Source organism: Thalassophryne amazonica, chromosome 2 (genome assembly GCF_902500255.1).
Source record: "Thalassophryne amazonica chromosome 2, fThaAma1.1, whole genome shotgun sequence".
Classification (NCBI taxonomy): domain Eukaryota; kingdom Metazoa; phylum Chordata; class Actinopteri; order Batrachoidiformes; family Batrachoididae; genus Thalassophryne; species Thalassophryne amazonica.
The window spans coordinates 51442813-51469295 of NC_047104.1; the positions used below are offsets into that span (position 1 = coordinate 51442813).

Below are 26483 nucleotides of genomic sequence, written 5' to 3' on the forward strand. Positions count from 1 at the left end.
TTTGCAGACATTCATGCTGGATTATGGTTGCAAATATCGCAAACTCCTTTTTACCAGTAAAGCTCAATTTGCAAACGTCCGCAAATCATCAGACACAACAGGGTTATTCCCTAACTGACTGATGATGAAGTCACAAAGCGGGAATGGAACAGGGAGAGTTACAACACATGCAGGGCAGGTGCCCTCCAGGAACAAGGTAGGTGACCCCTGCTCTAGTGGCTTGGTTTTTGATGTCACTATCTTGGCAGTGTCTGATTCCAGTTAACTACTGGCTAACCCATAAATGGGAAAAGGGTTGGAGTGTAGGCAAGACCTGTGTGATCTGAGGGGGCCAATTAAGGCCCGGATATGCCCAGCTATCTCAAAATTAAAATGGGAGCTGAGGCTAACAAGGGTTAACCTTGATTTGTGTGATGAATTAATGTATATTTTTGCACACTGGGTGGTGGCTTTAATAATGGTTGGTTTGGCTTGGGTATTAACAGCTATAACTAGCTTATTGCCTTAATAACAGTGGCACTATTAGTGTATTTAACACTACTAACTAGCTTATTGCCTTAATAACAGTGGCACTTAGTGTATTTAACACTACCCATCTATTGATATCTGCTAATTGATGCTAACAGTGCTAGAATACAACTTAAATAATACAAAATTTTCACTAGAAATACTGGTGGACAGACTTCTTAGACACATGTAACTGCACAGCAAACTATATGTATACTTCTATTAAAATGCCCAAGGAAGTCTGATGGGGTCTTTCCTGGAATAGCATCATGGAGGGCATCTGGGATAAGACATGCAAATCAATACTGGATGTGCTGTAGTAACCCCAAATACAATATATGTGTTTCTGAGCAACCAGGTTTATTCAGCATCTTTTACACATGATCTGTAGTCCGTGAAGACTCCTGCTCTTGACCAGGACAGCGGTATGTGAGGACACATTCGGAAAGTGGAATGGAGATAAACTAATGGAGATAAACACGTTACCTGAATGTAACTATGGTTCTGTATTGTGTGTATTAGCTTCTAGTAAGTCTTGCTTCAGAGAAAATACATGTCAGAATAAACAACAGCACTTGTGACAGTGACACACACTCCTTGACTGGGAATTTGGGGGCTAAGTATCTTTGTAGTTATTGTGGCTGTCTTGCATTGTCCTTGCATCATGTCAGTGAGAAATGGTAGTCAGAGAACATTTCTGTACAAAGTACTCCTGCTTTGCTCAGGTAGACATGTGTGACATGAAATACTATACTGTAAGTACAACTTTCAGTTTCTGGTACAGAGCTGGATTTTTTGATACTATACTTACACAAGCCAATTGCTTTAGATGTAAGCAGCAACTTAAAGATTTTTATCTTTCATCTGCTAAATACCATATTCATAGCCTGAATGATGAAAAAATGAAATCTTGACTCTGTTCTAGGAAGAAGAGTGTGCTGGTTGCACTGATGGCACCTTCAAAGGTACGCGTTACTTCACCTGCCCACCCAAAAAAGCCCTGTTTGTGAAGCTCAAGTGCTGTCGGCCTGACTCCCGCTTCCCATCCCTGCACCATTCCTCCAACCCTATAGAGCGTTGCAACTCCATTGGTGAGTCAGTAGAAGTGACACTTTGCTAGTAATAGACATGTGGAACAGTATTCTCAAACAAACCCCCATCTTACCACCTGATGACCTCTTAACAGGCACTAAGCTTTAATAGCTAACATTTGCTGCTAAGATTTACTATTAAAGCTCAGAATACAAGCCATTCATTTTATAAGGGAACATGAAGCAAAATGAATTTAATTGGCACATTATTTTTTCATAATCCAAAAACCGTATTTGTAATCAGAAGCTAGCGAGCTAATTAATGTCATTGTACGAGGCACAAAGGACTTGAGTAAACTACTTCTTTTGACTAACGGATAGACAATCATGGATGAGGTAAATCTAAATTAAAAGTTAGAAAACTCAATACATTATTTATAACAAACGCTGTGGTAGCATTCAAAAGCTAACGAGGTAATGTTACTGTATGAGGCACAAAATGCAAGTAAAATGCTTCCTGTTACCACTGAACAGAAAATTGCAAGTGAGGTAAAAGTGCTATGTAACTAAAATTTTGAAAACTCACAGCATTATTATTTATGATCCAAACACTTACCTTAGATTTGGATTTCTGACCTGCCATTGCCGTCCTTGTTGTCTCAGACAGAACAAAGAGGTGCTGTGCCGAACAGTATGAAAGTTATATTTCCTCTTAATAGTTTAACTTTACTCTTTCTCTAAAACACAGACTGTATTTCTCTTTCAGATCTTTTTCTTGTTATATGGCATCCAGCTTAATGGTGCATTACTGCCACCCTTTGCTCTGGATTGCAACTCAGTTCCTTATTCAGTATACAGGAGCACCTTGTCATGTGTGTGGAGATGTTGCTGTCTTGTGGCCATAGATGACAAAGCAGTATTTTTCCATATACATTATCTGTCATTTGGAATATAAGTCACAGGCCCTCCCAAACTAGTAAAAAAAAAAAAAAACCTGAAACTTATAGCCCTTGAAAATACCATAACTTTTTCTACCCATGAAATATTTTTCATGTTCCTCAAGCTGGTTAAGAAATCATTTTATTTTTAAGGTATTTAGTTAATACAGCTCCTGAAAGGCTTAACAATAACTCCCCAAAATGAATGTTACATTTATTCTCTGCATATGTGTTCATTCAGCATTTGGGGGTTACCTGAGTGAGGTGGTACATGAGAACACTCCTCCCCGCACAGAACATGATGGTTTGGATGTCATGGTGGGAAAAAAGAAAGGCATTCAGGGCCACTACAACTCCTGCTACCTAGATTCAACCCTCTTCTGGTCAGTGTTGTTGTTTGCAATCAAGTACAGAGTATGCCATTTTACATTATAACCAGACATGAAACATTTATTTGATATGTGTACTATAATAGATTATTAAATGTTAAATTTTGGTAGCTTTAAATGTGACTAAAGTTTGTAAATATAAGAAACCTTGTTTATATTTGTCCTGTATTGATTTAGTTTAACAGTCATGTATTGTGCACCAGTCTTTTTGCATTTAGCTCAGTACTGGACACAGTTCTCTTGAGGCCACGCTCAAAGACTGATGTGGAGTATTACAGAGAGACCCAAGAGCTGTTACGTACAGAGATAGTGAATCCACTGCGCATGTAAGTCTGTACCTCTCAGAGTGTAGACCAAACCTAGGGTTTTGCAAAGTCAGTGTCCCCTCAGTTTTTGATCCTTAATCATGAAAGGGTTTGAGTAATTGGTCTGCTCTCCAAGAGTCATGTTTGTGTGTCCCCGTGAACCTGCAGTCTATGCTCTTAGAGGGCATCAGCCCTTGATAGTGTTTCTCAAGACAAACTAATCTCAAGTGAGGAATAGAGTGTGACAGACAGTGACATGAACTTACACTTGGATGGCGGAGTCCTGTGTAAAACTGAAATAATGAAAAGCTATGAAATGTCTTATAATAATGATGTCATTCTGATGGCTTCAGAACATGAGACCTAACTGTGGCATTATGCAGCTCACTGTGAAGCGCTTGAGATAAGCATCAGCACCTCTGTACATGAAGCTATAATAAACTGGGGATTTGTCCCACTTGCCGTGCCAAGTGAAGGACATCAAATATCTTGACAAAGACTGGGGAACAAATCAAGTGTGGGCCATACATGTAGATTAGTGTACGTAGCTTTTGCAATATCCTGCTATATTGAAGTGGGAGCTGAGCCGTAAGACAAACCCTTCAACTTGCCAGTTGATTTGCATTCACAGCCTCATTTGTATTTGTGAATTGTGGGTAGTGGTCATAAGAGGCAGCTGCACTCATTCTTACAGACTGAATGAGGAACTCTAACATCTGGAATGAGACAAGATTAGAAGTGTTACCCCTCAGTGTTAAAAGGACCCAGTCGAGTGATTATGACATCTAATTAGGATCCATTTTCCTTTGGAGGATTTTAGCGTGTGTCCAACTGGGAGACACCTAATGTCAATGTTAACTTCACTGACAGATGTGACTAATGAATTAGCTTGTGACTGCTTGCTCTCTGTCCTTCAGACATGGGTATGTGTGTGCTACTAAAGTGATGAAGCTTAGAAGGATCCTGGAGAAGGTGGAGGCTGCTTCCGGATTTACCTCTGAAGAAAAAGGTAAGTCAATGAAACATTGTGTTTGTCAGTCTGGGTATTACTCTTAAATTGTTGTTCATTTGACCATATGTTAGTGTTTCAGTATCTTACTTTGATGCTTTTCCAATCTCACTTGCGCACATCTTCTACTCCAGATCCTGAGGAATTTCTCAATATCCTTTTTCATCACATACTGAGGGTGGACCCATTACTCAAGTTAAGGCAAGTTGGCTGCTGTGGCATTATTATTAATATTATCCATTATTTTCTATACTTGCGTACTCCGATTAAGGGTCATGGTGGGGCTGGTGGTCATCCCAGTTGTCATAGGGCATGAGGCAGAGTGCACCCTGGACAGGACGGCAGCCTATTGCAGGGCGTTATATTTGGTGTAGCAGTTTGGAGTAGCAGGACAGAGCCTTGTCAGAGACCCATTTTTAATTTTTTTATTTATTTTTTATTTCAACCCCAAATTTAAAATTGGGTTGAGATCCCTTTCCTGAAGAAAAGCTTTAACACTCTTTGCTCTGTGATAAGATACATTAAAAGATACATTATCATCCTGACATCTGAATTCATCATCACCCAGCAAATTTCCTTTTGATGGAACAGGAAAAGTGTCCAAAATGTCACTGCCTCACTATGTATTGAGTGTTGAGGTAATGGTTGCCATGTCCCCTGCAACCCATATCATAATTGAGAGTCAAGCACTCATCTTATATGTGTTCCATCAGAACAGCACCAGACAAAAGTTCCAGTATCAGCTTCTTGTCCAATGCAGATCAGCAAATAATACTTTCATCAGGTCATCCACACTCTGTGACTGCTTTGCTTCAGCCCCTGTGATGTTGCTTTCTTCTAGCTGGTGGTGGGGACGGGCAATTGACTGCAGTACTGTCACAAATTTTGACTTTTATTTCTGCCCATTTATTTTGTGCATTTTGTATTTTTAAAATCATATACTTTAGCATTTTCTACTGTGATGCTTTGCATTGTTTTCAGTTGGCAACTCTCTTCTTGGGGCCACATTTCCTTTCAATTTTCTAAGACCAATAGCTTGTTCAGCCTGGTAGGCACTCCTTTGCATACTGATTTAAATTTTTTAGAATTTGTCCATTTGATTCCATAATTGTTTTCTCAACATTCATTGATTCCATAATCATTTTTTCCTCTACTTCTTCTGGTTAAGGTATGCCAATAATTAAATTTTGTTTTATTTGTTCAAAGCCTGTTTCACAGAGCCAGAATGTTATGCCATTAAAAAAAATGGTGTTTGTGGCTGACTACATGAAGTGATTCCATGATTTTTGCCAGGGCTTTACTTGATATGAAGGAAAATCTTTCTGATATTTGAACATTTATCTGCTTTTTAGATTATTTTAAGTGGCTTTTTTCCTGTGAGAATAGAAAGCGTGAAACGTTTACTCTTCCTGTGCAGATCAGCAGGACAAAAGGTCCAAGACTGTTATTTTTACCAGATCTTCATGGATAAGAAGGACAAGGTTGGAGTTCCTACCATCCAACAGCTCCTCGAGTGGTCCTTCATCAACAGTGACCTCAAGTTTGCAGAGGTGATTTCATTTGAACTCTTAAAAAAATCAATCAATAAATAAAATATATTCTGGTTAACTTTAACAGGGTCATGGGTTTTTTTTTTGGCCGGGGGGGGGTCACAATGACTATTTGGTACTACCAACATTAGATATATGTGGACTGAAAGCTGCTCTTTGGAACATAATCCATCTTCAGTGCATTTTGGGCACTTTGTACAATCCAATCTTAATGCCAGGTGTAAATGGAGTAACAGTCGTTAAAAGCAGCGGAGTGATTACTCTCATCTCCACAAAGACTTTTGGGGTTGGCCATTTGTGCCTCAGAACAAAGTAGCTGAGTTTAAATCACCAACAACTGCTGAAGAGTCGCAAAAGGTAGCTTCAGGTCAGTTGAGTCTTCAACTTAAGTTATCATTTCTTTTTTTTAAATATGTAAACAAATATCTCCATCAGCTCCATCAGCTGGTCTAGTGGTTAAGGTGTTGGGCTTGAGTCCAGAAGATCCCCCGCCTGACTGGAAAATCACTAAGGGCCCTTGGGCAAGGCCTTTAATCCTCTATTGCTCCCGGTGTGTAGTGAGCACCTTGTATGGCAGCACCCTGACATCGGGGTAAATGTGAGGCATAATTGTAAAGCGCTTTGAGCGTCTGACGCAGATGGAAAAGCGCTATATAAATGCAGTCCATTTACCATTTAGCTCCTCATATCAGTGTGTGTGACACGATTGTTTGCTTGTTCATTCTGTGAGTGATGCTAATATTAGCTCATCCATAAAGTAGTTGAATTAACAAACCTATCAGTAATTTGTCAAGAACATTCATAACTAGTCAATTAACAAAACACCAGCGCCCGGTTTCATGAAGCAGTCTAATCTTTCAGTCTACTAAACTTACTTAATCGACTACAGCCCAACACTATGCGTCTAATCACCATTTCTCATTGACAGTAAACTTGTAGATTGGCCATCTTATGTTTGTCAACGGTTTTCACGGGCATAACAGCCTCACGCGTGTCGTTGCCAAGAGACGGCTCCAATGCACGACAGTTTTGTTTACTTCTGGGTTGGTCACTGGCATGAACTATCCTGCCTTTGTTTCGTTAACTGGCTTTATTAATATTTACCTACTCATATGAACAGCAGAATGACATGCTTAGCAGTTAGCCTAGCAGTTTCGCTTTTCAGTTTCTTCTTCTACACTTCTGTCAAGCTTTTTGTGCACACAGTGTAACAGCAACACCCAGTGGATAATTGAGAACTGTCACAAAGACACATCACATAACAGTCATCTGCTACAAACATGGTCAAAAGCTGAGGATGCTCTCCTTTTGAAGAAATACGAGCAACATAGGGGTGCTTGAGTACATGATAGCTGCCATTTTTGAGGTAAGACGCTGACGTTTTGTCGACTAAAATAAGATTAGCCTCCTTTGTACCAGGCTGAAAACTTTAGTCAGGTAAAGTGAAAGACTAAGCACTTTCTACTGTTGATGGAACACTCGGGCGCACCCCTTCATCACTCGTATTCCTCCAAAAGGAGAGCTTCCTCCACTTTTGGCCATGGTTGCAGCAGACGACTGTCATGTGATGTGTTTGTGACAGTTCTCACATAAGCCACCGGGCGTCACTGTAACACTGAGCAGGGTTGTGTGCACAAAAAGGCTTGAGAGAACTGCTGTAGTACGTAGAAGAAGAATTGCTAGGCTAAGACCTAAGCACGTTGTTCTGCAGTTTGTATGTGTCTGTTAATAAAGCCAGTTAATGAAACAAAGACTGGATAGTTCGTGACAATGACCAACCCAGAAGTGAGCCAAGCTCTCTCACATTGGAGGTGTTTCTTGGCAACTGCACTCACGAGGCCGCTGTGCCTGTGAAAATCATCGACTAACGTAAGACGGCTAATCTACAAGTTAAGGCGTCTATGTGAAATGGAGATTAGATGGCTAATGTTGGGCAACTAACCATAGTTGGCTAAGTAAGTTTAGTAGACTAGAAGATTAGACTGCTTTATGAAACTTGGCCCAGTTTTGAATGTTATAATACCATCAGTAGTACCACTGTTATCTAAAGTGACTTGTTTATTTATAGGAACATGCAACGTTTGTGAGGTTGCTCATCTCGAAATAGCCCAATACCTAATCCCACTGAGTTACCTTCTTTTAATAATTGCAATAAAATTTAATGCAATTTTTATTCGTCAGATCATGTTAGTATTAAATATTTAGCAAAATATCTTTTGTCACTTTATTTTTCTCTTTGATAGCTGTAGCTATGGGTAGTTTTGATCATTGTTAATCATTCTGTGTTTTTTTTAAGCCAGCAAACATTGGCAAGAGACTCCAGTTTATTTTGTGTGTATTTATGGTCTTGACATCACAACAGAAGGGTGCTGTAGAATCTCTCAAATGGAAGAAGAAACCTATAAAAACAGAAAGGTTTGCAGCAGATCATCATTAAAATTTGCTCAACTCTTACTTGACCCAAACACCAGCTCTAAAAAATTAAATTCTTATCCATAAATACTCCATTTCCCTCTGTAGAACTGTTTGTGCATTTCATATGGTTTAACTGTCGCAGCCCACAAACCTCCTTCCATATGTCATTTACGTCAGCATGGACATCAAGAAAAATATCGATGAGAGGGCATGACAGACTGTGTTGAACGTTTCTGACATCAAATACTGAAATGTTGAATAAGTCGTAATATTTCTGCTGCAAAAGAAACAAAAGAGTCGGCAGCAGTGTACACAGAGGTGGTCTGTGTGATAGATATTATTAGAGATATTATAAGTATACTTGAGGTCTTGGCGAAATTCTGTCGTACCTGCATTAAAGGTGAATGTCCACCAGGTAGACATATTTCATTTCAACAACCTTGGGACATGACCATGCTGTTGCTTATAGTAGTATGCTGTTAGGCGATTAAAAAAATGTGTCCAATTAATTACAAGGTTTGCCATTAATTAATCTAAATTAATTGCCTTTAATCGCATGTATAATTTTTTTTTTTTTTTTTTAACATCACCCCTGAAATCACAAAACACATGCACAGGCTTGCAGAAACAATGAAGAGAAAAAAAAAATCACTCCTATCAACAATTACAGAGATATTGTAATGTATAAAACTAAACTGTGCAGTCTATGAACATAGCAAAAATAGGGGATCATGAACATATTGAGCATTATTTATTGCTGTACTACAGCATGTGTTTTGGAATATCTTTATCACTTAATTACAGTGGCAGAGAGTGTGATGTAGCAATTTGCACTTTGGATGTCAGAATTTTTTTTTTGTAGTTATTTTGCAATACAGATGTAATCATGGGTTATTGAGAAAGTGCGTGTGTGTGTGTTGGGGGGGCAGTTTGGGGAAGCTTTTCATAATCTGAGGTAAAATAGAGGTTATTTCTGTTACATATGTCACATAGGTGTTAAGCTGTGATATAAATTCCCCTTAAATCAGGAGAATATCTCTAAAAATACTCATAGAAATGTGGGACCTTGGAGATGCTGAACATTAAATATCAAGCACTTGAAAATGGAAAACTGATTTTCCACAATATGACCCATTTATCTTGTTGGATACAAGACTGTTTCATTTTTAAATCTGCCCATTGACCATTAAAATCTGGATGGAAAAACACCATGAATCAAACATTTTTTGACTGTTTTAAAACTGTCTTAAGCTCTCCATGTAGGTGTTTAATTAAAGACTGTTAAAGCTGAACCAGCTGCATGAACCCAGTTTACACACACAAAGCATTTCACATTTGACCTATAACAATGACAGTTATTAAAGCAAGTTACTTTGGTATGACAAGTATTTAACAAATATTCCACCTACATCTGTCACTGAGTAGCAGGAAGCATTCCTCACATCAGAGAACAAGATCAAGATCATCTATGAGCTGTAGATGTGCTGATAGTGGTATTTTTCCTTGGTGTTATAAAAGAAAAGAAAAAAACGTCTGGTCTGATGCTGTTGTTAAACCGTGCAAAAACACCCAGACCGGTTATTCCTCTCAGAATACACACTTTATTTATAGACCATGTCGGTGATATCAACACAAAAAGAATCAAAGTGTGAAGATTTTAAAAATGAATGTGTTATAGGTGCTGTAATTAATTAATTAATTAATCTATCTAAATTAATGTGTTATTTTGACAGCCCTTTATGTATTTATGTCCATATTTGTCCATTTTCTGAAAGCTTTCACATTTTGACGAAACTGAGCAGCATATATATGTGTGTGCGTGTGTGTGTGTGTTGCTCAGAAAACGGACATAAATATGGACGAAATGTACACGGAGTGTGGATAGAAGGCTTAGTCTGTCCCTGTGTTACCGTTGAGCATAAATGAGCCTTTAGTGTCTTCAAACAGAAAGGATGCATCAACTGCTGCACTTATCTGTTGTTTGGTGGAGGTAATCAGTCTTTGCAGATAGTCACTTCTGTGTATTTTAGTTGTTTTAAGCCTTCATGAGATGGATATCAGGTACCCTCTGAGGGCACTTTACAGCCGGTGCTTTGTCCTCAGTTTTGAGTTCCTGTGAACGCTGTTTGCTGATATGTTATGTCCACGCTGCTTTGTTGATAACTCCATAAGCTTTCCCTTTTGTTTTTACTGGCTCCCAGGCTCCCTCCTGCCTTATCATCCAGATGCCCCGCTTTGGCAAGGACTTCAAAATGTTCAACAAGATTTTCCCCTCGCTGGAGTTGGATATCACAGACCTCCTTGAAGACAGTGAGTTGCAGACTGTCATTTTTTCCAGTGTGGCGATGTGTTTGTGTTGGTCAGTGGTGGCTTAGTAAAATGCTCTCACATTTGTAAATAAAATTTCCAAAGCATTTTCAACATTTAAAGAACCGAGCCTCTGTAGAATAAAGCCATGTTTTATTTTATTTCACTACCCCCCCCCACCAGCTCCAAGGGAGTGTCGAATCTGTAGTGGCCTGGCTCTCTATGAGTGCCGCGATTGTTATGAGGATGGTGACATCACCGCAGGCAAAATAAAACAGTTCTGCGAAAAGTGCAATACCCAGGTAAACAACAGGACATTTCCTATCACACCAGTAGAACTAGTAAAGCATATGTCAGTGTGATCCATTGGGTGGCGCCAAATCCATAAGAATTGTGCTGTGGCTCCTGTTGCATCTCCTGCTTTTACCAATGGGATTTAGTAAAATATGATTAATGGGTTAAAATTGTATCAGATGCACATATTTTGTTTTATTTGTAATCTTTATGAGCTGTAAATAACAAACCTGAAAGTGAATCAGTCAGTTTGATGGTTTGTGTCTGCGTGCACTGAATTAGGTTCACCTCCACCCGAGGAGGAAAGCACATCGGCACGGCAAACTGTCTGTCCCCAAGGAGCTCCAAGAAGGCATGGGCCGTCAGGGACACTTCCCCCGCCAGCGGATGGAGCTGTTTGCTGTGCTGTGTATTGAAACCAGTCACTATGTGGCCTTCGTCAAGTACGGCAACGCAGATTCGGCCTGGCTCTTCTTTGACAGCATGGCTGACCGTGATGGTAGGCTCATAACTCCTTTTGAAGTTGTTTTCCAGTGAAGCTGTGGCAGAAAACAGATATTTAAAAAAAAATCATTTTTAAGTCGAATGGCAGGGGTGGTGGCACTTGGTTTCAGTGCGGAAGGTTCATGGTTCAAACCCCACCCCTGCCATATTTCTCCATGTAATGTGGAGTTGCATCAGGAAGGGCATCCGGTGTAAAGTTTGTGCCAATTCAACATGCAGATCCATCTCAGATTGCAAACAAGGGAGCAGCCGAAGGGACTTACTTTTACATTTTTAAGTGGAATACCAGTGCAAAAAATCAGGGAAATTTGGACAATCATTTAGTTAAATTGTAAGATATGAAATACAGTCTCAATTTACAATCTTTTTGATGTTTTGGTGAAGATCCCTTATCAGAGCATTGCTTTTTTGTAAGTGAAGAATCATTCAGAGTGAAGCTTTGTGCATTTCTCTGATTGCGTAATATTTTAGATGTAGAGCTAATCTTTTTTATTCAGTAGGTTGTCCCACTGCCGCTGTCTGCAGTGACCATGAATAAAAAGCAGTCAAGGATCATAATGGTCAAACATATTAATTCTACCTGACCAGTGGAGAAGCGGGAGGATTACATAAATGCTTCTTCCTACGCCTTCTCGAACATGTGGAGTTAGTATGCTGTTTTTTTTTTTTTTTTTTTTTTTTTACTGTGTACCTTCATAAGCCTTCATAAATGCATAAAAAATAAATATTTGAGATGAGTACGTAAGTAAGAAAGCTGGGAAACTTCATCAAACTCTATGTAATTAATGCAGAATTGCAGTGTCACGATTCCAGTACATGGTGCTGCAAGTTACCATATTTTCCAGAGTGTAAGTTGCCTTTTTTTTTTTTACTAGTTTGGTAGGCCCTCCGACTTATACTCCAGTGCGACTTATATGCCAAAAATTCACAAGTTTATTATTAATAATAGTAATTATAATAACTATTTATGTGGAGCTTTTCCAAGACTCTAAGCACTAAACAAAATAAAAAAAAAAGTCCCTTGTTTGCACTCGGTGTCACCACAGCAAATCCAAGGTGGATCTGCATGTTGAATTGGCAAAGGTTTTATGCCGGATGCCCTTCCTGACGCAACTCCCTATTAAATGGAGAAATGTGGCAGGGGTGGGGTTCGAACCTGGAACCTTCTGCAATGAAACCAAGTGCACTAACCACTTGGCCTGCTAAATTAATAAAAGAATAAATGCTAGCAATAAAAAATACACAACAACAATGCACAAAAAATCCCAAATTAACACAGGAACGTATAGTCCGGTGTGACTTATATATGTTTTTTCCTCTTGAAGAGGCATTTTTTTGACAGGTGTGTCTTGTACTCCGGTGCGACTTATACTCTGGAAAATATGGTGCTGCAGAAAGATGAGTTTAGTTTAAAAAAACCTATAAACCCAATTATACAGAGAACTTTATTTGTGCTGGGGGGTGGGGAGTATAAATGGTGACCTGTATTTGTGGTATATAGATCAAATTATGTTGCAAGATCGGAAGTGAATTGATGTGATGTGGTTCATGTGGACATGGATGCAGTAGTGAACACATGAAAATTGAGGGCCTAATGGCTGCTATGTGATTGTCATATATGATGACTGTATGCTTGGTATCACACCAGAGAATTTCTGAAACAAATTGTTGAGTTATATAAATACAGCTACAATGGCATTTGGAAGAGCACATACCTCCAACTGTTCTGACTGCTGATCTTTGATGCTTATAGTTCAACTTTGATATTTATCACTCAGCTTTGAGCTGATTGGAGTTTTGATCATGTTTGTTGACCTTTGCTCCCAATCTTTGATGCTGATTACTCACCTTTGATCCTGTTGAATTAACTTCTTGTCACTTGTATTTTAGCCAGATTGCTGAATTTTGACCCTGAATGTTAATTTTTGATCATGGTCTTCACTTTAGATGCTTATCTCTGGTCTTGGATCCTCACCTTTGCTCAGTGCTAACTTTTGTTTTTCATTGCTTACCTTTGCCACGCCTGTTCCATGACTGACCGGAGGTCCTGGCCTGAAGCCTACCAGTGCTGGACATTATATATTAGAGGCCCAAGTTGGACTCTACTATATTTTCAATTCAGGACTCTGTTTTTGTTGCTCGTCTGTATGTAAACAAACTTTTGTACAATCTGTAAAAGCCTTGTAAATGTTAGAATGGCCTAAGCAGTGGGTCACCCTTCTGAGTCCAGTCTGCTTGAGGTTTCTTCCTCATTATCACCAGAGGGAGTTTTCCTTGCCGCTGTTGCTTGTGTGCTTACTGAAGGGGTTTGGTGAGATTAGACTTTACTCACGTGAAGCGCCTTCAGCCAGCTTTGTTGTGATTTGGCACTATACAAATAAAAATAAATTGAAAAATTAATTGAAACCTTTGATCCAAATCTTGACCTTTCATAGTGATTGTTGACCATTAATCTTGATTACTAAGTTTTGATTGTGTTCCTGATTTCTTTTATTTTTGTCTCAGATCTTTGATCCATACCCTGGCCTTTGATTATGATCACTGTTCTTTGATCCTTGTTTCTGTTTACCTACCTTTGATTAAATCTTGACCTTTTTTAGTGATGACTGAACAGTGATCTTGATTGCTAAGCTGAGATCATGTTCCTCATGTTTTGTCATTATTGTTGATCTTTGATCCTGATCTTTGGTGATAGTTGCTGCTTTTTGATCCTTATTTGTCTTTGCTTACCTTTGATCTGAATCTACCTTTCATGCTGATAATTGACCATTGATCCAGTAATTTTTGACCATGTTCCTGGCATTTTGTTCTTATCTCTGCTCTTTGATCCCAATCCACACCAAAGTTGAATGGGTCCTTTGTTGACCTATGCTCCACCTCTCTGCCAGGTTTCATTAAATGCGGTGACTGTGTAAGAATGTTCGTACTTTTAACCCCCACCCCAAATATAAACATAATGCCACCCCAAAGACACACAAATGAATATGAACAGTGCACACTGCGTAAGGATGCAGACTCCTATATGGCTCAGTGGTTATGTGGCGCAGTGAGTAAGTCACTTATGCCTGGTTCACACAGCAAGATAATTAGGCTGATATCGGACCCGATCTTCTCCTTCCGACAGTCTTAAGGATGCCCCAACTATTGTGATGACGCTAAAGATAATCTTCCTGCCGTGTGTGGTGTGTTAAGAGTGGTGTAGTCTGCTTGGAAGGACATCAGGAGCGCTCAGATCGCAAATCAGGGATATTCAACATGTTGGATTGTCTTGGCCTGATATCATCAGAAAGCGAGGTGACGTACGTACGGAGCGGAATCCAAAATCAAAACAGCTGTTATGGCGCACCAGAAAGTTGGCTGCACTGTCTCCACTGCTTTAAACAATGCCTTTTCTTTTTCTTTTTGCATCATTTTTTTCTCTGTTAGAAATAGTCCGCAAACTTGTCTCCGTTGCGTCTTCCTCGTCCACCATGTTTCTTTACTCTGAAGTCACGTTTAATCTCGATAGATTTTGCAAGATTTCCTGTCTGACCTGGGAATGTTCCTGTGTGAAATCTGTTAGTGTGTGGTGTGTTGTCTTTATCATGTGGCTGCACACCACACACTGTACGACCAAACCTGTTAGATCTATGATTTTTATCTCCACGTGTGGTCTCTCAGGTATTGGAAATCTACAGACAGTTTGAAAATCTGCCCGTGTGAACCACGATTTAGTCAGAAAATAATCAGGGGCTCAAACGACTTTATTCCTATAACAGTAAATAAACACAATCATACATGTGACACAAAACAATTTCTGCTTAACAGCTGAACATTCTGCATTCACAAAGTACACCTCAAATACACTGCATTTAATAAAAAAAAAAAAATTACTGAATCATCATCATCAACAGCAAAAGACGCCCAACACACACACACACACACACACACACACACACACACACACACACACACACACACACACACACACACACACACACACACACACACACACACACACAACCATAATCAGTAGGTTCAGTACACCGCTGCCTTTTACAGTCAGGAGCTTAAGTATTCTGCTCACAACCATAATGAAGTTGAAGATGTTCTTGTAGTGTTGCCTTTTACACAAACAGCAGTGCTGATGATCACATAACCTTCTTGGATGAGGTACTAAAAATTGGATGTGGATCAGCACCCTGAAACATCTTTTGTATTTTATTGTCTGTGGGTTTTACATTTTGCTAGAAAGTGACAGAAAAACCATTGGAGGGGTAAAAAAAACACAGGTACAACTAAGTAGCAGGGGAAGAGAGAACAGATCAGCATTTATAAAATTATGGAAACCAGGTCATCTAGGACTCAAAAAATCATTGTGATTAGTCTTCACCAAGTTTTATGTTGTTCCTCATCACTGTGACTCTGCAGGAGGGCAGAATGGGTTCAACATCCCCCAGGTGTCACCCTGTCCGGAGGTGGAGGACTACCTGAAAATGACCCCAGAGGAGCTGCACACCCTGGATCCAAAGAGCATCCAGGGTCAGGCGCGACGCCTGCTGTGTGATGCCTACATGTGCATGTACCAGAGCCCTACAATGAGCCTGTACAAGTAAAACCCTCAGCCTCTCCCTGCGCCTCATCAGCCCACCAACCCCACCAACAGGGCAGGAGATGCCAATAAAGACCAAAAATGAAAAATAAACTGAAGGAAGAAAGGCTGCCTGACAGTAGGGGGCGCTGTCCACAGTTAGCCGTCTCCACCCCAGCGCTCCTTAACGTCCGTCCATCTCTCGAAGCTGGGCGGTGGGGGAGATGGGGAGAAACCAGTTTGCACTGTGCATTAGTTGAAGTGTTGTGTTCTTTATGTCGTCCTATGTAGCTTCCTTGTGTCTCACAGCTGAGCGTTTAATGGTGAATGATGAAGAAATGGCCTTATGAAGAGTCGTTCTCTGTTAAGGGAGGAAGGAGAAAATGCTCTGGGTGGGAAGGGTATGCCCACATTGCTGCGGCTGGCACAACATGACCAAGAAAAACAAGAGAAACTAGAAGGGAGGACTTTTGGCCACCTCATTTACCTTAAGAAAAAGGGAGTCATGCTGTTCTTAATCACTGTAGGAGATGGGAGCTTTTCGTGATGCCACTTTAAGGGAGTAATGCAATGTGCACATCCTCATCCAGTCAATATACACTGCTCTAAAAACATGTAAAATCCTCTTCATAGCACCAAGTTCTGCAGCTAGTAACATCAGTAGTATAATTGTCAGCCTACTGCACAGTTGCATTTATAACCGGAGTATTCTACACTTTGTCACCCACTTTGCATATTCCCCACTTTGTAAACATCTTTACAGTGTTTGTTTTGCAGGAACAGACAGACCAGTGCACAGGTAACGGAAGGTTCCACTACTTGGCTCCATTCCTGCTCCACCCGTGCTGCACTTTGACTCCACACCCAAATGGACCTTTCAGGAAACATTAGCATTTTGCTCCTTTATTTTCTCCCGTTGGAAGTCACACAGAGTGTTAATTTATGTGTCAGGAGACATCGGAGTTCTGTGTTACAGAATACAAATTTGGTTCCCCTCTGTGTATTTGGGAAATGGTCTTTCTAATGCGGAGTAGATGCCAGATGAACACATAAAGGGAGGCCGCTGTGAGACTTCCTGTTGGCCGAGCACACCGGGCATTCATTGGGTCAAAGAGGTGAAATACTGGAAACGTTTGGCTTGGTAATACGAATTAAGAGTGTGATTGGAAAGATTTTGATATGCAGTTTACTGTAAGTTTTTTACTCTGTGTGTTGATGATTAAATTATATTTTATGTTTATTTTCTCCACCCATCACAGCAGTTCTAATTCCCAGTGGGTGAACAGAGTATTTCCATGCTGCCTCTCATGAAGATGTGACAGTCATGCATCAGATGACGTAAAATCTTAGATCAAATGCATTTATTTATTACAGTCTCATAATCTTACAAACGTATTAACCTTTTAAGAAAAACTGGGGTTGATGAGAAGTTTTAGGTACTGCTTATCCTTTTTCACTGTAATGGCAGTTTACACCGTCTCTTGCAACGAACCACTGCAAAGTTTGCAAAGAGTGCCGGGGAAAAGAGCCACCAGGCTTTTACACCGTAACTTTGACTCTGCAGTGAGTACATAATGGTCCCATTCCAAACAGTGTTAAATCAACTCCATCTGTGTCTGCTATAGTGTTAAATCATGTTGGTCAATTCTAATAGAGTTCCTTTATACTATGACAGAGATGACACCATTTTGAGTGGGACCATACAGAATGTACTCACTGTAGAGTCATTTTAACTCTGCACATTTGACTGTAAGTGTATTTTAAGAGGGAAAATACTTGATTGGTGATCCAGTGATATACCGGTGTTGAGTAGCTACAATATACTATTAATGCACGGTAAATTTTGCAGAGTTAAATAGACTCTGCAGTGAGTACGCACTGTGTGGTCCCAGTCCAAAGTGTGAAATGAATAACTGTTAGAGTTGATTGAATACTGTTTTGTATGGTTCTCTATGTACTCTGCAAAATTTATTGTATACCTTTGTTGATTTTATAGACAGAATTTCTTCTTTTTGTAATAAATAAACTTAAAAATCCTTCTGATGTTGCAATCTTCTGACATTGGCATCACAACTTCATTGGATTTGGTTGTAAAGAGTCTAAGGTATTGAGCCCAGAAGACAACACCCAAAATGTTTTGTGATTGTTTCCCCCGCCACTGGGATTTAGGTCAGGATGCTTTTTGTGCGAACAGTTACTGCACTGCATAAGCTTAATGCTTGTCACTGACTGGAACACGTCCTCCATAAGAGCAGTGTTAAAACAGAGGATGGACCTTTTATTATTTTGGTTGCATTTGTACAGTAGACTTGTATGTAATGGGTGGAAAGTTAATGTCAGTGATGTTCCTGTAAATGTTAATGAAATAAATTTCATTTTGAAGGGAACACTGTGGTTTATAAATGAATTTGAGAATTGTGGTTTCACAGTTGGATGGCTGATCTCCATTTGTAGTGATGTGATTTTTTTTATGTTTTGGACAGTGACAGAAACATTACAGTCAAGAGTGTTAATCACAGACAGGGTTTATGTTTTAAGCTTTGACACCCTTTGTTTCATATTCTTGAAATACAAGAAACATTGATAAGACAAAATGGTTAGAAGACACAGTAACTATCATTCTTGCACTGCACAAGTGATTTACTGCACAATTAGATTTGTGATGTTTGTTGACATCAGTTGCTGAATGGTTCATCGTATAATTAAGAAGGAGCTGGATTCTGTGTAATGATGGAATCCTCAACTTCCACATAGAATGTAGTTAAATTTAATATTTTGTGCTTTAATTAGCGTGCGACAATAGGTTTGGCTAAACACTTTGAAACTTAATTTTTTCTGCTGCAGGTGTCCATTGTGTCCAATGATGATGCTTCTGGGAAGAATTACTGTCTACGTCATTGCCATATATATTAAAATTTTTTTTAGTTTTTATTCAGTGTCAGATTTTTAATGGATCAGCAGTTTATATACACCAAGATGGCTGCATTATTAAATAGCACAGAAATGGATGGAATTACTTTAAAAAGCTTCTCAATGATTAAGTGGCACAATTTGGGGTTACTTAGGGAACCTTTAGCTGTACTTGCGTGTATAACTGCCTAAACAATAAGACCCCCGTTAAACATAGCGAGACTGAGCAGAATCAGCCGAAATTGGTAAAAACCCAAATGTCAAGGTGCAGTCAGGAGGGGCAGACAGTCTGGGGATGAAGTGATGAGATAGAGACTCAGAAAATATAATTTCCCATAATGCCTTTTGGCGTGTGTCGGTTAATGTGCAAACCTTCAGAATTAGTGTGTTACTTTAAAAGATGTGCGATATTTTCACTTTGTAAAAAATACAGAGTTGCCGTTGATGTCGATAAACCGTCCGGAATTAGTTTTGTTTATAAATAAAACCATGAGTGAAATTAGATGGATGTGCTATCAGAGTGATTGTGACACTTTGTTTCCGAGGTTATGACCAACCCCACGCCACTATGGCCATGTAATAGAATACATCTGTGGTCTATGAGTGTGATGGCTTAGTTTACAGTATTTTACGACAAACACCTGGGATAATCTGGCTTGTTATGCGGTGAAACATCCTAATGGATCACAGGCCGCTGTTGCAGTGGACACGCTGAGAGAAACTGGTCAGATTTAATGTTGTATGCTAATGGAATAACATTTTTTGTGTGATTAAAAAAATTGTACAGATTAAAACCTTTGGACCATATAGACAACATAATTGAGGAAAGAGGTCCAAATTGACACACAGGAATTTTTCTTTGCTTTTCTAAAGGATCACAACTAAGGATTTGATGGAGTTGGAGGTGTCATATACAGTATAAATGTGATACAAATTTTGATGTCTGATGTTTTTCCTGGTGATGAGCTATAAATTTCATGTCAAGGGTAACAATGAAAGAGATTATTTCTGTTCTCTCACCTTCACTGCATACATTATTCCTGTCTGACTAAGACACTGAACCTACAACCCTCTGGCTATAAGATCACTTCTCTAACCTTTCAGCTAACACTTCATCTGAATTATGTCACCACAAGCTCACAGATAGGTATTCAGCTGCTATTATTTACATCCTGTTAAATTTGTCTGGAGCAGAGCACCCAAAACATACCAAAGGGTTGTGTTACCAGGGTTAAAGGTCAAAGCAATAATTTCTAGGCATTTTATTGAGATGTTTACGAGGTCAAATATAGAAACTCGTAGTCTCTTAATAATTTAATACCGGAATCTCACTAGTATGCGATCCAGTGAAAACTGGTATTTGCAGTCATTTTCAGAAGATGAATTGTCAATTTGAACAAATGGAAATTTGAGGTCCCTGAATACTTTATGCCCATGATCTGCTGTACAGTCATAGTGGTTACAGAGATCTGAGTAGGACACTCGCTTTATTATGCACATGACAATTTCAACAAAATTATACAAATTTCATCAAACTGAACTGGGCTTGGGTGACATAGTGGGTTTGTGGTTAGCACTGTCACGTCACAGCAAGGTCTTGGGATCGCTTTCTACCTGGTCCTTTCTCTGTGGAGTTTGCATGTTCTTCCCATATTCACATGAGTTCCCTCAGGGTGGTCCGGATTCCTCCCACTTCCAAAGGCATGCAGTTTAGGTGAAGTGATGACTTCAAATGTGTGGCCCTGCGATAGACTGGCGTCTTGAATAAGCAAGTATAGAAAATGAATGAATGAATGAACTAGGCTTCTGAAATGAGTGTATCTGGGACGGGATTTGAATTTGAGCACAATCGGGTTTTACGGGTTTTACAAAAAAGTATTGATTATTGGAAATTACTAGATAATAGTACTCACAGGCAAGAAGGCAGTAAGGGCTAATTAAATATGATATTTTCATCTAATGACCTTTAACCTTCAGCCAAAAGATTGACCTTTGGCTGATCTTGGCAGGGTAGTTCTGGAATCCACCTAACGTGTGCCACATTTGGTCTGAATTTGGATGAAAATCAAATTCTTTGAGCCTCACTGTGGTTTGTAGTGGTATTAGCCTGATGTTAATTTGCAGTGACCTTTAGTAATTGCTTTTGCAAAAACACAACAAAATATAAAAAAGCATATCAAAGCAATAAGAATAAATACTGAGGTTTTTTGTTTTTTAACAGATCGGGTCAAGCTCCCTGCCCCCACCCCCACACTCTTCAAATATTGTTCCTACACCCATGGTGTCGTGGTACTGATGGGATTATTCTCATTACAGTCTAAAACTGTAAACACAACAATATGATCACAGCTTGTTATGTTTACAGGAGATTGACAGAGATTAAGGGTCATCTGTTTTGACCACTGCTTTGCTTGCCAATAAATTTGGATTAAATCCACCTCCTGCGACCCAATTCCCCAGACGATGCCCACCGAATGATACTCGAGGATAAATCAGCGTGTATTAAACACGAGCTTCCCCCTGCAGGAAACCTCACTCCGTTTAGTTTTTAGTCAAACTTGAAACCAGCTTAGCAAGCTGACTTCAGAAGTGCCACATAAGTATTTGTCAACAGAACAGCTGGCGCACAATGCCCTCTTGTAGCTTTATGCCACAGCATATGCTAGCTGCTCGTAGCGTGTGGTAATTTAGCTGGGGCTGGTTGTACACCAACAGATGGGCTCGAGTATTGTTATTCTCACTCCGGCTTGGGCCCCTGGGGAGAATCACTAAATAAAATCAAAGCAGATGGACCTCTCTGGGCAAGGCTGTGTTTATGATAAACAGTACACCCAGTGCCCGTGTGTGAGCCGCTGTCCAAACCAGATTACAGTAGAGTTCAACCTCACTTGCACAAGGCGCCTTTCACCAAACTACGGCAAACCCAAATAAATATGGGAGGAAGTACATGATGACTAAAACTATCCTTGCAGAGTTTCAATAATTTCTACTCTTGATAAGTTCCTTTTTTGGGGGTCACCTTGACCTTAAAATTTCCAAATTTTCTCACAGCAGAAAGTCAAGCAGATTATTTGTTTTTGATTTGGAAATGTGACTTCCCTGTTCTTTCTCACTGATGGAACATGGGACTGTTTTGTTCTTTTTTAAAGATTTCTCTGCCGTGGTTCTCACATCCACACGACAGTGCCGGTCTCTGTCAAGTCAACATCATTTCCGACACAAACCTGGCAACGTGTGGAACAATTCGCACTTAGCACGGCCTGACCCCAAAACGAGGTTTATTCCCGTGGGAAAGACAGCAATAAACAAAGAAATCCCATCAGCGTGGAAGAAAGGTGAATGTTTGAGGCCATTCAGACAACAGCAAAACGTTGATTTCCGCTGCCAGAGATGAAAGAGCCGAGCGTGAACAGTTTTAAGCCAATTAGTACTAATCCAATATACCACTTAGGTGTTGTTTTGACTCCATCATGATAAGTAGTTTTATTTAGTCTCTTCAAAGGTCAGATTCTGATGCAGTCAGAGTCGATCAACATAAATCTTTATAGCCGACCGCCTTAAAGCAACAGCTTACTTTCAACTCTAGAAATCAATGTTTTGGTTTTCTTCAGGTTCCATCGAGTTGTATTATTTCATCTTTACATAACTGATTTTTACTCCACTTTGTATCTTCATTTACTGTTTTAAAAATATAATGCAATGCTAAAATACACTCGGCCATATGAGCATGAAAATAGGAAACCATGTGACCTTTTAAAATAAGTCAAGCTTAGCCATCTCTGAGCTTGTCCAAGGTCTGTGTCCCAGGAATGTTTCTTGTGAATTTGAAGACCCTGGCAGTAATATGACTGGACTAATGCTGAGGATAGACAGATGGACGCAAGGCCTTCGCAATACCTGATGGCCATATTTTGGTCTCGGGTAATAAATTTATCCAACATCTTTCAAACATCTTTTAGAGCAGGTAGTTTTTTGGGATAAGGGGTTGAGCTGTCAGTATGTAGACCTGGATTCCATTCCTGTAGTCTTGGACATGATACTTCATCTGTCCACCCATGTGCAAACCAGTACCAGCCTTGGCTGGGAAGTAACCTTTGTCCGACTGGTGTCTTATTCAGGGGAAGTTGTAGAGTCTCATTCTCTTCATGCGATGGTATCTGGAGATAAGTGCTGATATTAGTGGATTTCAGGGCCTGTATTACTTCTGCGTCTTTCAAACAAGTGTTCCAGTTGTCCAGAGCAGGTGGCTCTGTGGGACAGGAGTGGGACGAATGTCTGTGTCCTTGGACAAGACACTTCATTTGCCTTGTCTCGGTCCACCCTGCTGTAAATGGGTGCTGGCTTCAATTGGGGAAGTAACCTGTGATGGACACGCATCTCATCTGCTGCATGATATGGTACCTGAAGATAAGGACTGGCCAAGTGGGCCCCAGGGACTACATAGGGCTTATTAATAGTAATAGCATGTCAATAAAAAAGAAGCAATTATAAAAGTATATTAATGATGGGTTAAAAGCAACATATATCCAAGAATACTGTTTAATTACAAAGACAAACAATTAAAAAGACATGATTTCAGACCACATGATTACTTAACCCTGCGGTACCATATATGAATATGTTTTTGTCCTTGTTTGAACAAAATAGCTCAAACAGTTTTGATCTGATTTGGATCAAAATTAGTAGAACGACTGAGGGTCAGCCAAGTGATTTGCACAAATCACAAAGTGATTTGATTTTGAGAACACTCAGTTAAAAGTCAAGGTTGCAGTCGAAGGTAAAATCTTTGACTCAGTCATCATACAATGTGTATATCATAGAGCAGGTAGTTCAGTGGCATAAGTCATTGGGCTATGAAAAAGTGGACCTTATCCTGTCTTTGTCTGCAGATGAAACACTCCATCTGTGTTGTCTCAGTCCACCCAGCTGTAAAAGAGTACTGGCCCTGGCTGGGGAAGTAACATGTGTTGGACTGGGGTCCCATCATAGATTCTCCTCCTAAAACTAGGAAATCTGTGGATAAACAACACAACCAAAGGGCTTCAGTGCTGATATAGAATATAAGGGACTGACTTCTACATCATCTTAAAACAGATTACAACAAATTCTGCTTTTACTTAGATTTAATAGCAATGAAATCCAAAGTTCTAAACCTTTTTGGTGCAAACTTTAATATTAAAGCCAAAAACGGCTGCTTTAACAGGCTGACCATCCTGCTGTATGGGTATTTTAAATTACACTGTAATGTTAAAACTTGCACTCATCTTGAGTAAGTCCTCCCACATTTTCAGTAAGGACCCTAGCTGTGTGGATGAAGAATTAATTGCCCCTAAAGCAACAGCTACCAGATGTTGTTGCTCCTAAGAGCCAGGTGTAGATAAATTGCATATGCAGAATGCGTGTAAAATATTTAAAGTCGCATCTTTCACTTAAAGTGTGAAGTGTTTTTATTGCCCATCACTGCTTTGAATATGGTGAGAGGAAAGGCCGGCGGCCCCCATGGGCCCGCCATGCTGGAGTGCAGCACCTGCAGCGTTAACGCTGCGGGTGGGGGACTTGACGTGGCGGTGAGTTGTGGGTGGGTGGAATGATGAGAGAAGGCTTCCTCCACCTGTTCACCCCTCTAATCCCCTCCTGGCTGCCACCTTTAACTCTGCATTATTTACAGGAGACACAAGACGCCGTCTGCTTTAAATATGGATGACTTGTGTGTTTGTGTCTCCGCCGGTGTAAAGACAGAAACATGCCACTGAGCCGGTGGAAAAGTGAACATCAATGATTTTTGATGTCAGCCTCAAAATAAATGAAATTGTAATTCATAAGAGATACTGTGAAAAAATGTAATTAAATTACAATGACTCGAATGTGTAAAATATTCTTTCTGTCAGAGGTGTTAAATCCAGCTTCAGAAAGTAAAAGTCCAGCCACATATTTGTTCCATCTTCCCAATAAACCAGCTGACTGTAATTAGTTCAGCTCTTCAGGCAGGTGGATGAGCTAATTATTGAGATCACCTGTTTTAGGTGCACAGGTAGAAGCAACACATGGGAGGGTTTTTAACTTTCTGAAGCCGGATTTGACACCTCTGTTTTCCGTCTATGTTGCTTGACATCTTTGCTGTGCAGGAATGTCTTATTTCTAAACAAAAATAAGCCGTCAACAGCTAATGAGACAAATTTGATTGGTTCTTATTTTTTATTTGCACGATGACATCCTGTCTCAGTGTTGCCAATTTAGCCACTCTGTCACTACATTTAGTGATTTTTGACCTTCCTGAGCTACTAAAAGTCCTCACTAGTGACAAATCTGGTGACTTTGGCCCTTCCCCAGGGGTTAGTGGAAGGGTGGGGGTGGGGGAGTGGGGTACTTGGATTGGGCCTTTTATTTCACACATTATCACATCTCACAGTAATACTGTGAGAAATCTTGGAGTCATTTTTGATCAGGATATGTCCTTCAATGCGTATATTAAGCAAATATGTAGGACTGCTTTTTTGCATTTGCGTAATATCTCTAAAATTAGAAAGGTCTTGTCTCAGAGTGAAGCTGAAAAACTAATTCATGCATTTATTTCCTCTAGGCTGGACTATTGTAATTCATTATTATCAAGTTGTCCTAAAAGTTCCCTTAAAAGCCTTCAGTTAATTCAAAATGCTGCAGCTAGAGTACTGATGGGGACTAGAAGGAGAGAGCATATCTCACCCATATTGGCCTCTCTTCATTGGCTTCCTGTTAATTCTAGAATAGAATTTAAAATTCTTCTTCTTACTTATAAGGTTTTGAATAATCAGGTCCCATCTTATCTTAGGGACCTCATAGTACCATATCACCCCAATAGAGCGCTTCGCTCTCAGACTGCAGGCTTACTTGTAGTTCCTAGGGTTTTTAAGAGTAGAATGGGAGGCAGAGCCTTCAGATTTCAGGCTCCTCTCCTGTGGAACCAGCTCCCAATTCGGATCAGGAAGACAGACACCCTCTCTACTTTTAAGATTAGGCTTAAAACTTTCCTTTTTGCTAAAGCTTATAGTTAGGGCTGGATCAGGTGATCCTGAACCATCCCTTAGTTATGCTGCTATAGACTTAGACTGCTGGGGGGTTCCCATGAGGCACTGAGTGTTTCTTTCTCTTTTTGCTCTGTATGCACCACTCTGCATTTAATCATTAGTGATTGATCTCTGCTGTCTTCCACAGCATGTCTTTTTCCTGATTCTCTCCCCTCAGCCCCAACCAGTCCCAGCAGAAGACTGCCCCTCCCTGAGCCGGGTTCTGCTGGAGGTTTCTTCCTGTTAAAAGGGAGTTTTTCCTTCCCACTGTCGCCAAGTGCTTGCTCATAGGGGGTCGTTTTGATCGTTGGGATATTTCTGTGATTATTGTATGGCTTTTGCCTTACAATATAAAGCACCTTGGGGCAACTGTTGTTGTGATTTGGCGCTATATAAATAAAATTGATTTGATTTGATTTGATTCCCATCAATTCTGTTACAATTTTGTTTTGTTTTGGAATGTTGTTGCTTGCGAAACAGAAAAGAGGTGAAGACTGGGAGATGCAGGGGAGGAGCACATGTTCTCATGAATTCAAGTTATATTGAATAACTTTTAATAAATTTGATAGTAGTCATTGTGAGGTCGACACTGCCATGTTAACATTTATGTTCTTAACATTTTTTGGCTTTATTGTCCAGATTTAAAGGTTTGGTAGAAATGTAAAAAAAACAAACAAACAAAAAAAAAAAACATCAAAAGTCATAATTTAC

General features: G+C 39.8%; 1 protein-coding gene and 1 long non-coding RNA gene across 3 annotated transcripts in view; one reads left to right on the forward strand and one right to left on the reverse strand.

Annotated features, from left to right (window-relative positions):
* Positions 1-18206, forward strand: part of cylda (cylindromatosis (turban tumor syndrome), a) — a 61455-nt gene extending 43249 nt beyond the window's left edge. For both annotated transcript variants that reach the window (XM_034186122.1, XM_034186128.1), the window contains 10 exons: positions 1433-1598; positions 2718-2859; positions 3069-3191; positions 4088-4179; positions 4314-4380; positions 5597-5729; positions 10346-10454; positions 10635-10753; positions 11028-11244; positions 15660-18206. In XM_034186122.1, the coding sequence (XP_034042013.1) occupies positions 1433-1598; positions 2718-2859; positions 3069-3191; positions 4088-4179; positions 4314-4380; positions 5597-5729; positions 10346-10454; positions 10635-10753; positions 11028-11244; positions 15660-15844 (1353 nt within the window). In that variant the 3' untranslated portion in view covers positions 15845-18206. The remainder of the gene's footprint in view (positions 1-1432; positions 1599-2717; positions 2860-3068; positions 3192-4087; positions 4180-4313; positions 4381-5596; positions 5730-10345; positions 10455-10634; positions 10754-11027; positions 11245-15659) is intronic.
* On the reverse strand, positions 13356-15086 carry LOC117524376. The gene is made up of 2 exons (XR_004564757.1): positions 14954-15086; positions 13356-14307 (listed from the first exon to the last, which is right to left on the reverse strand). It is a non-coding gene; the product is annotated as an uncharacterized LOC117524376 (long non-coding RNA).
* Positions 18207-26483: the final 8277 nt, after the last annotated feature.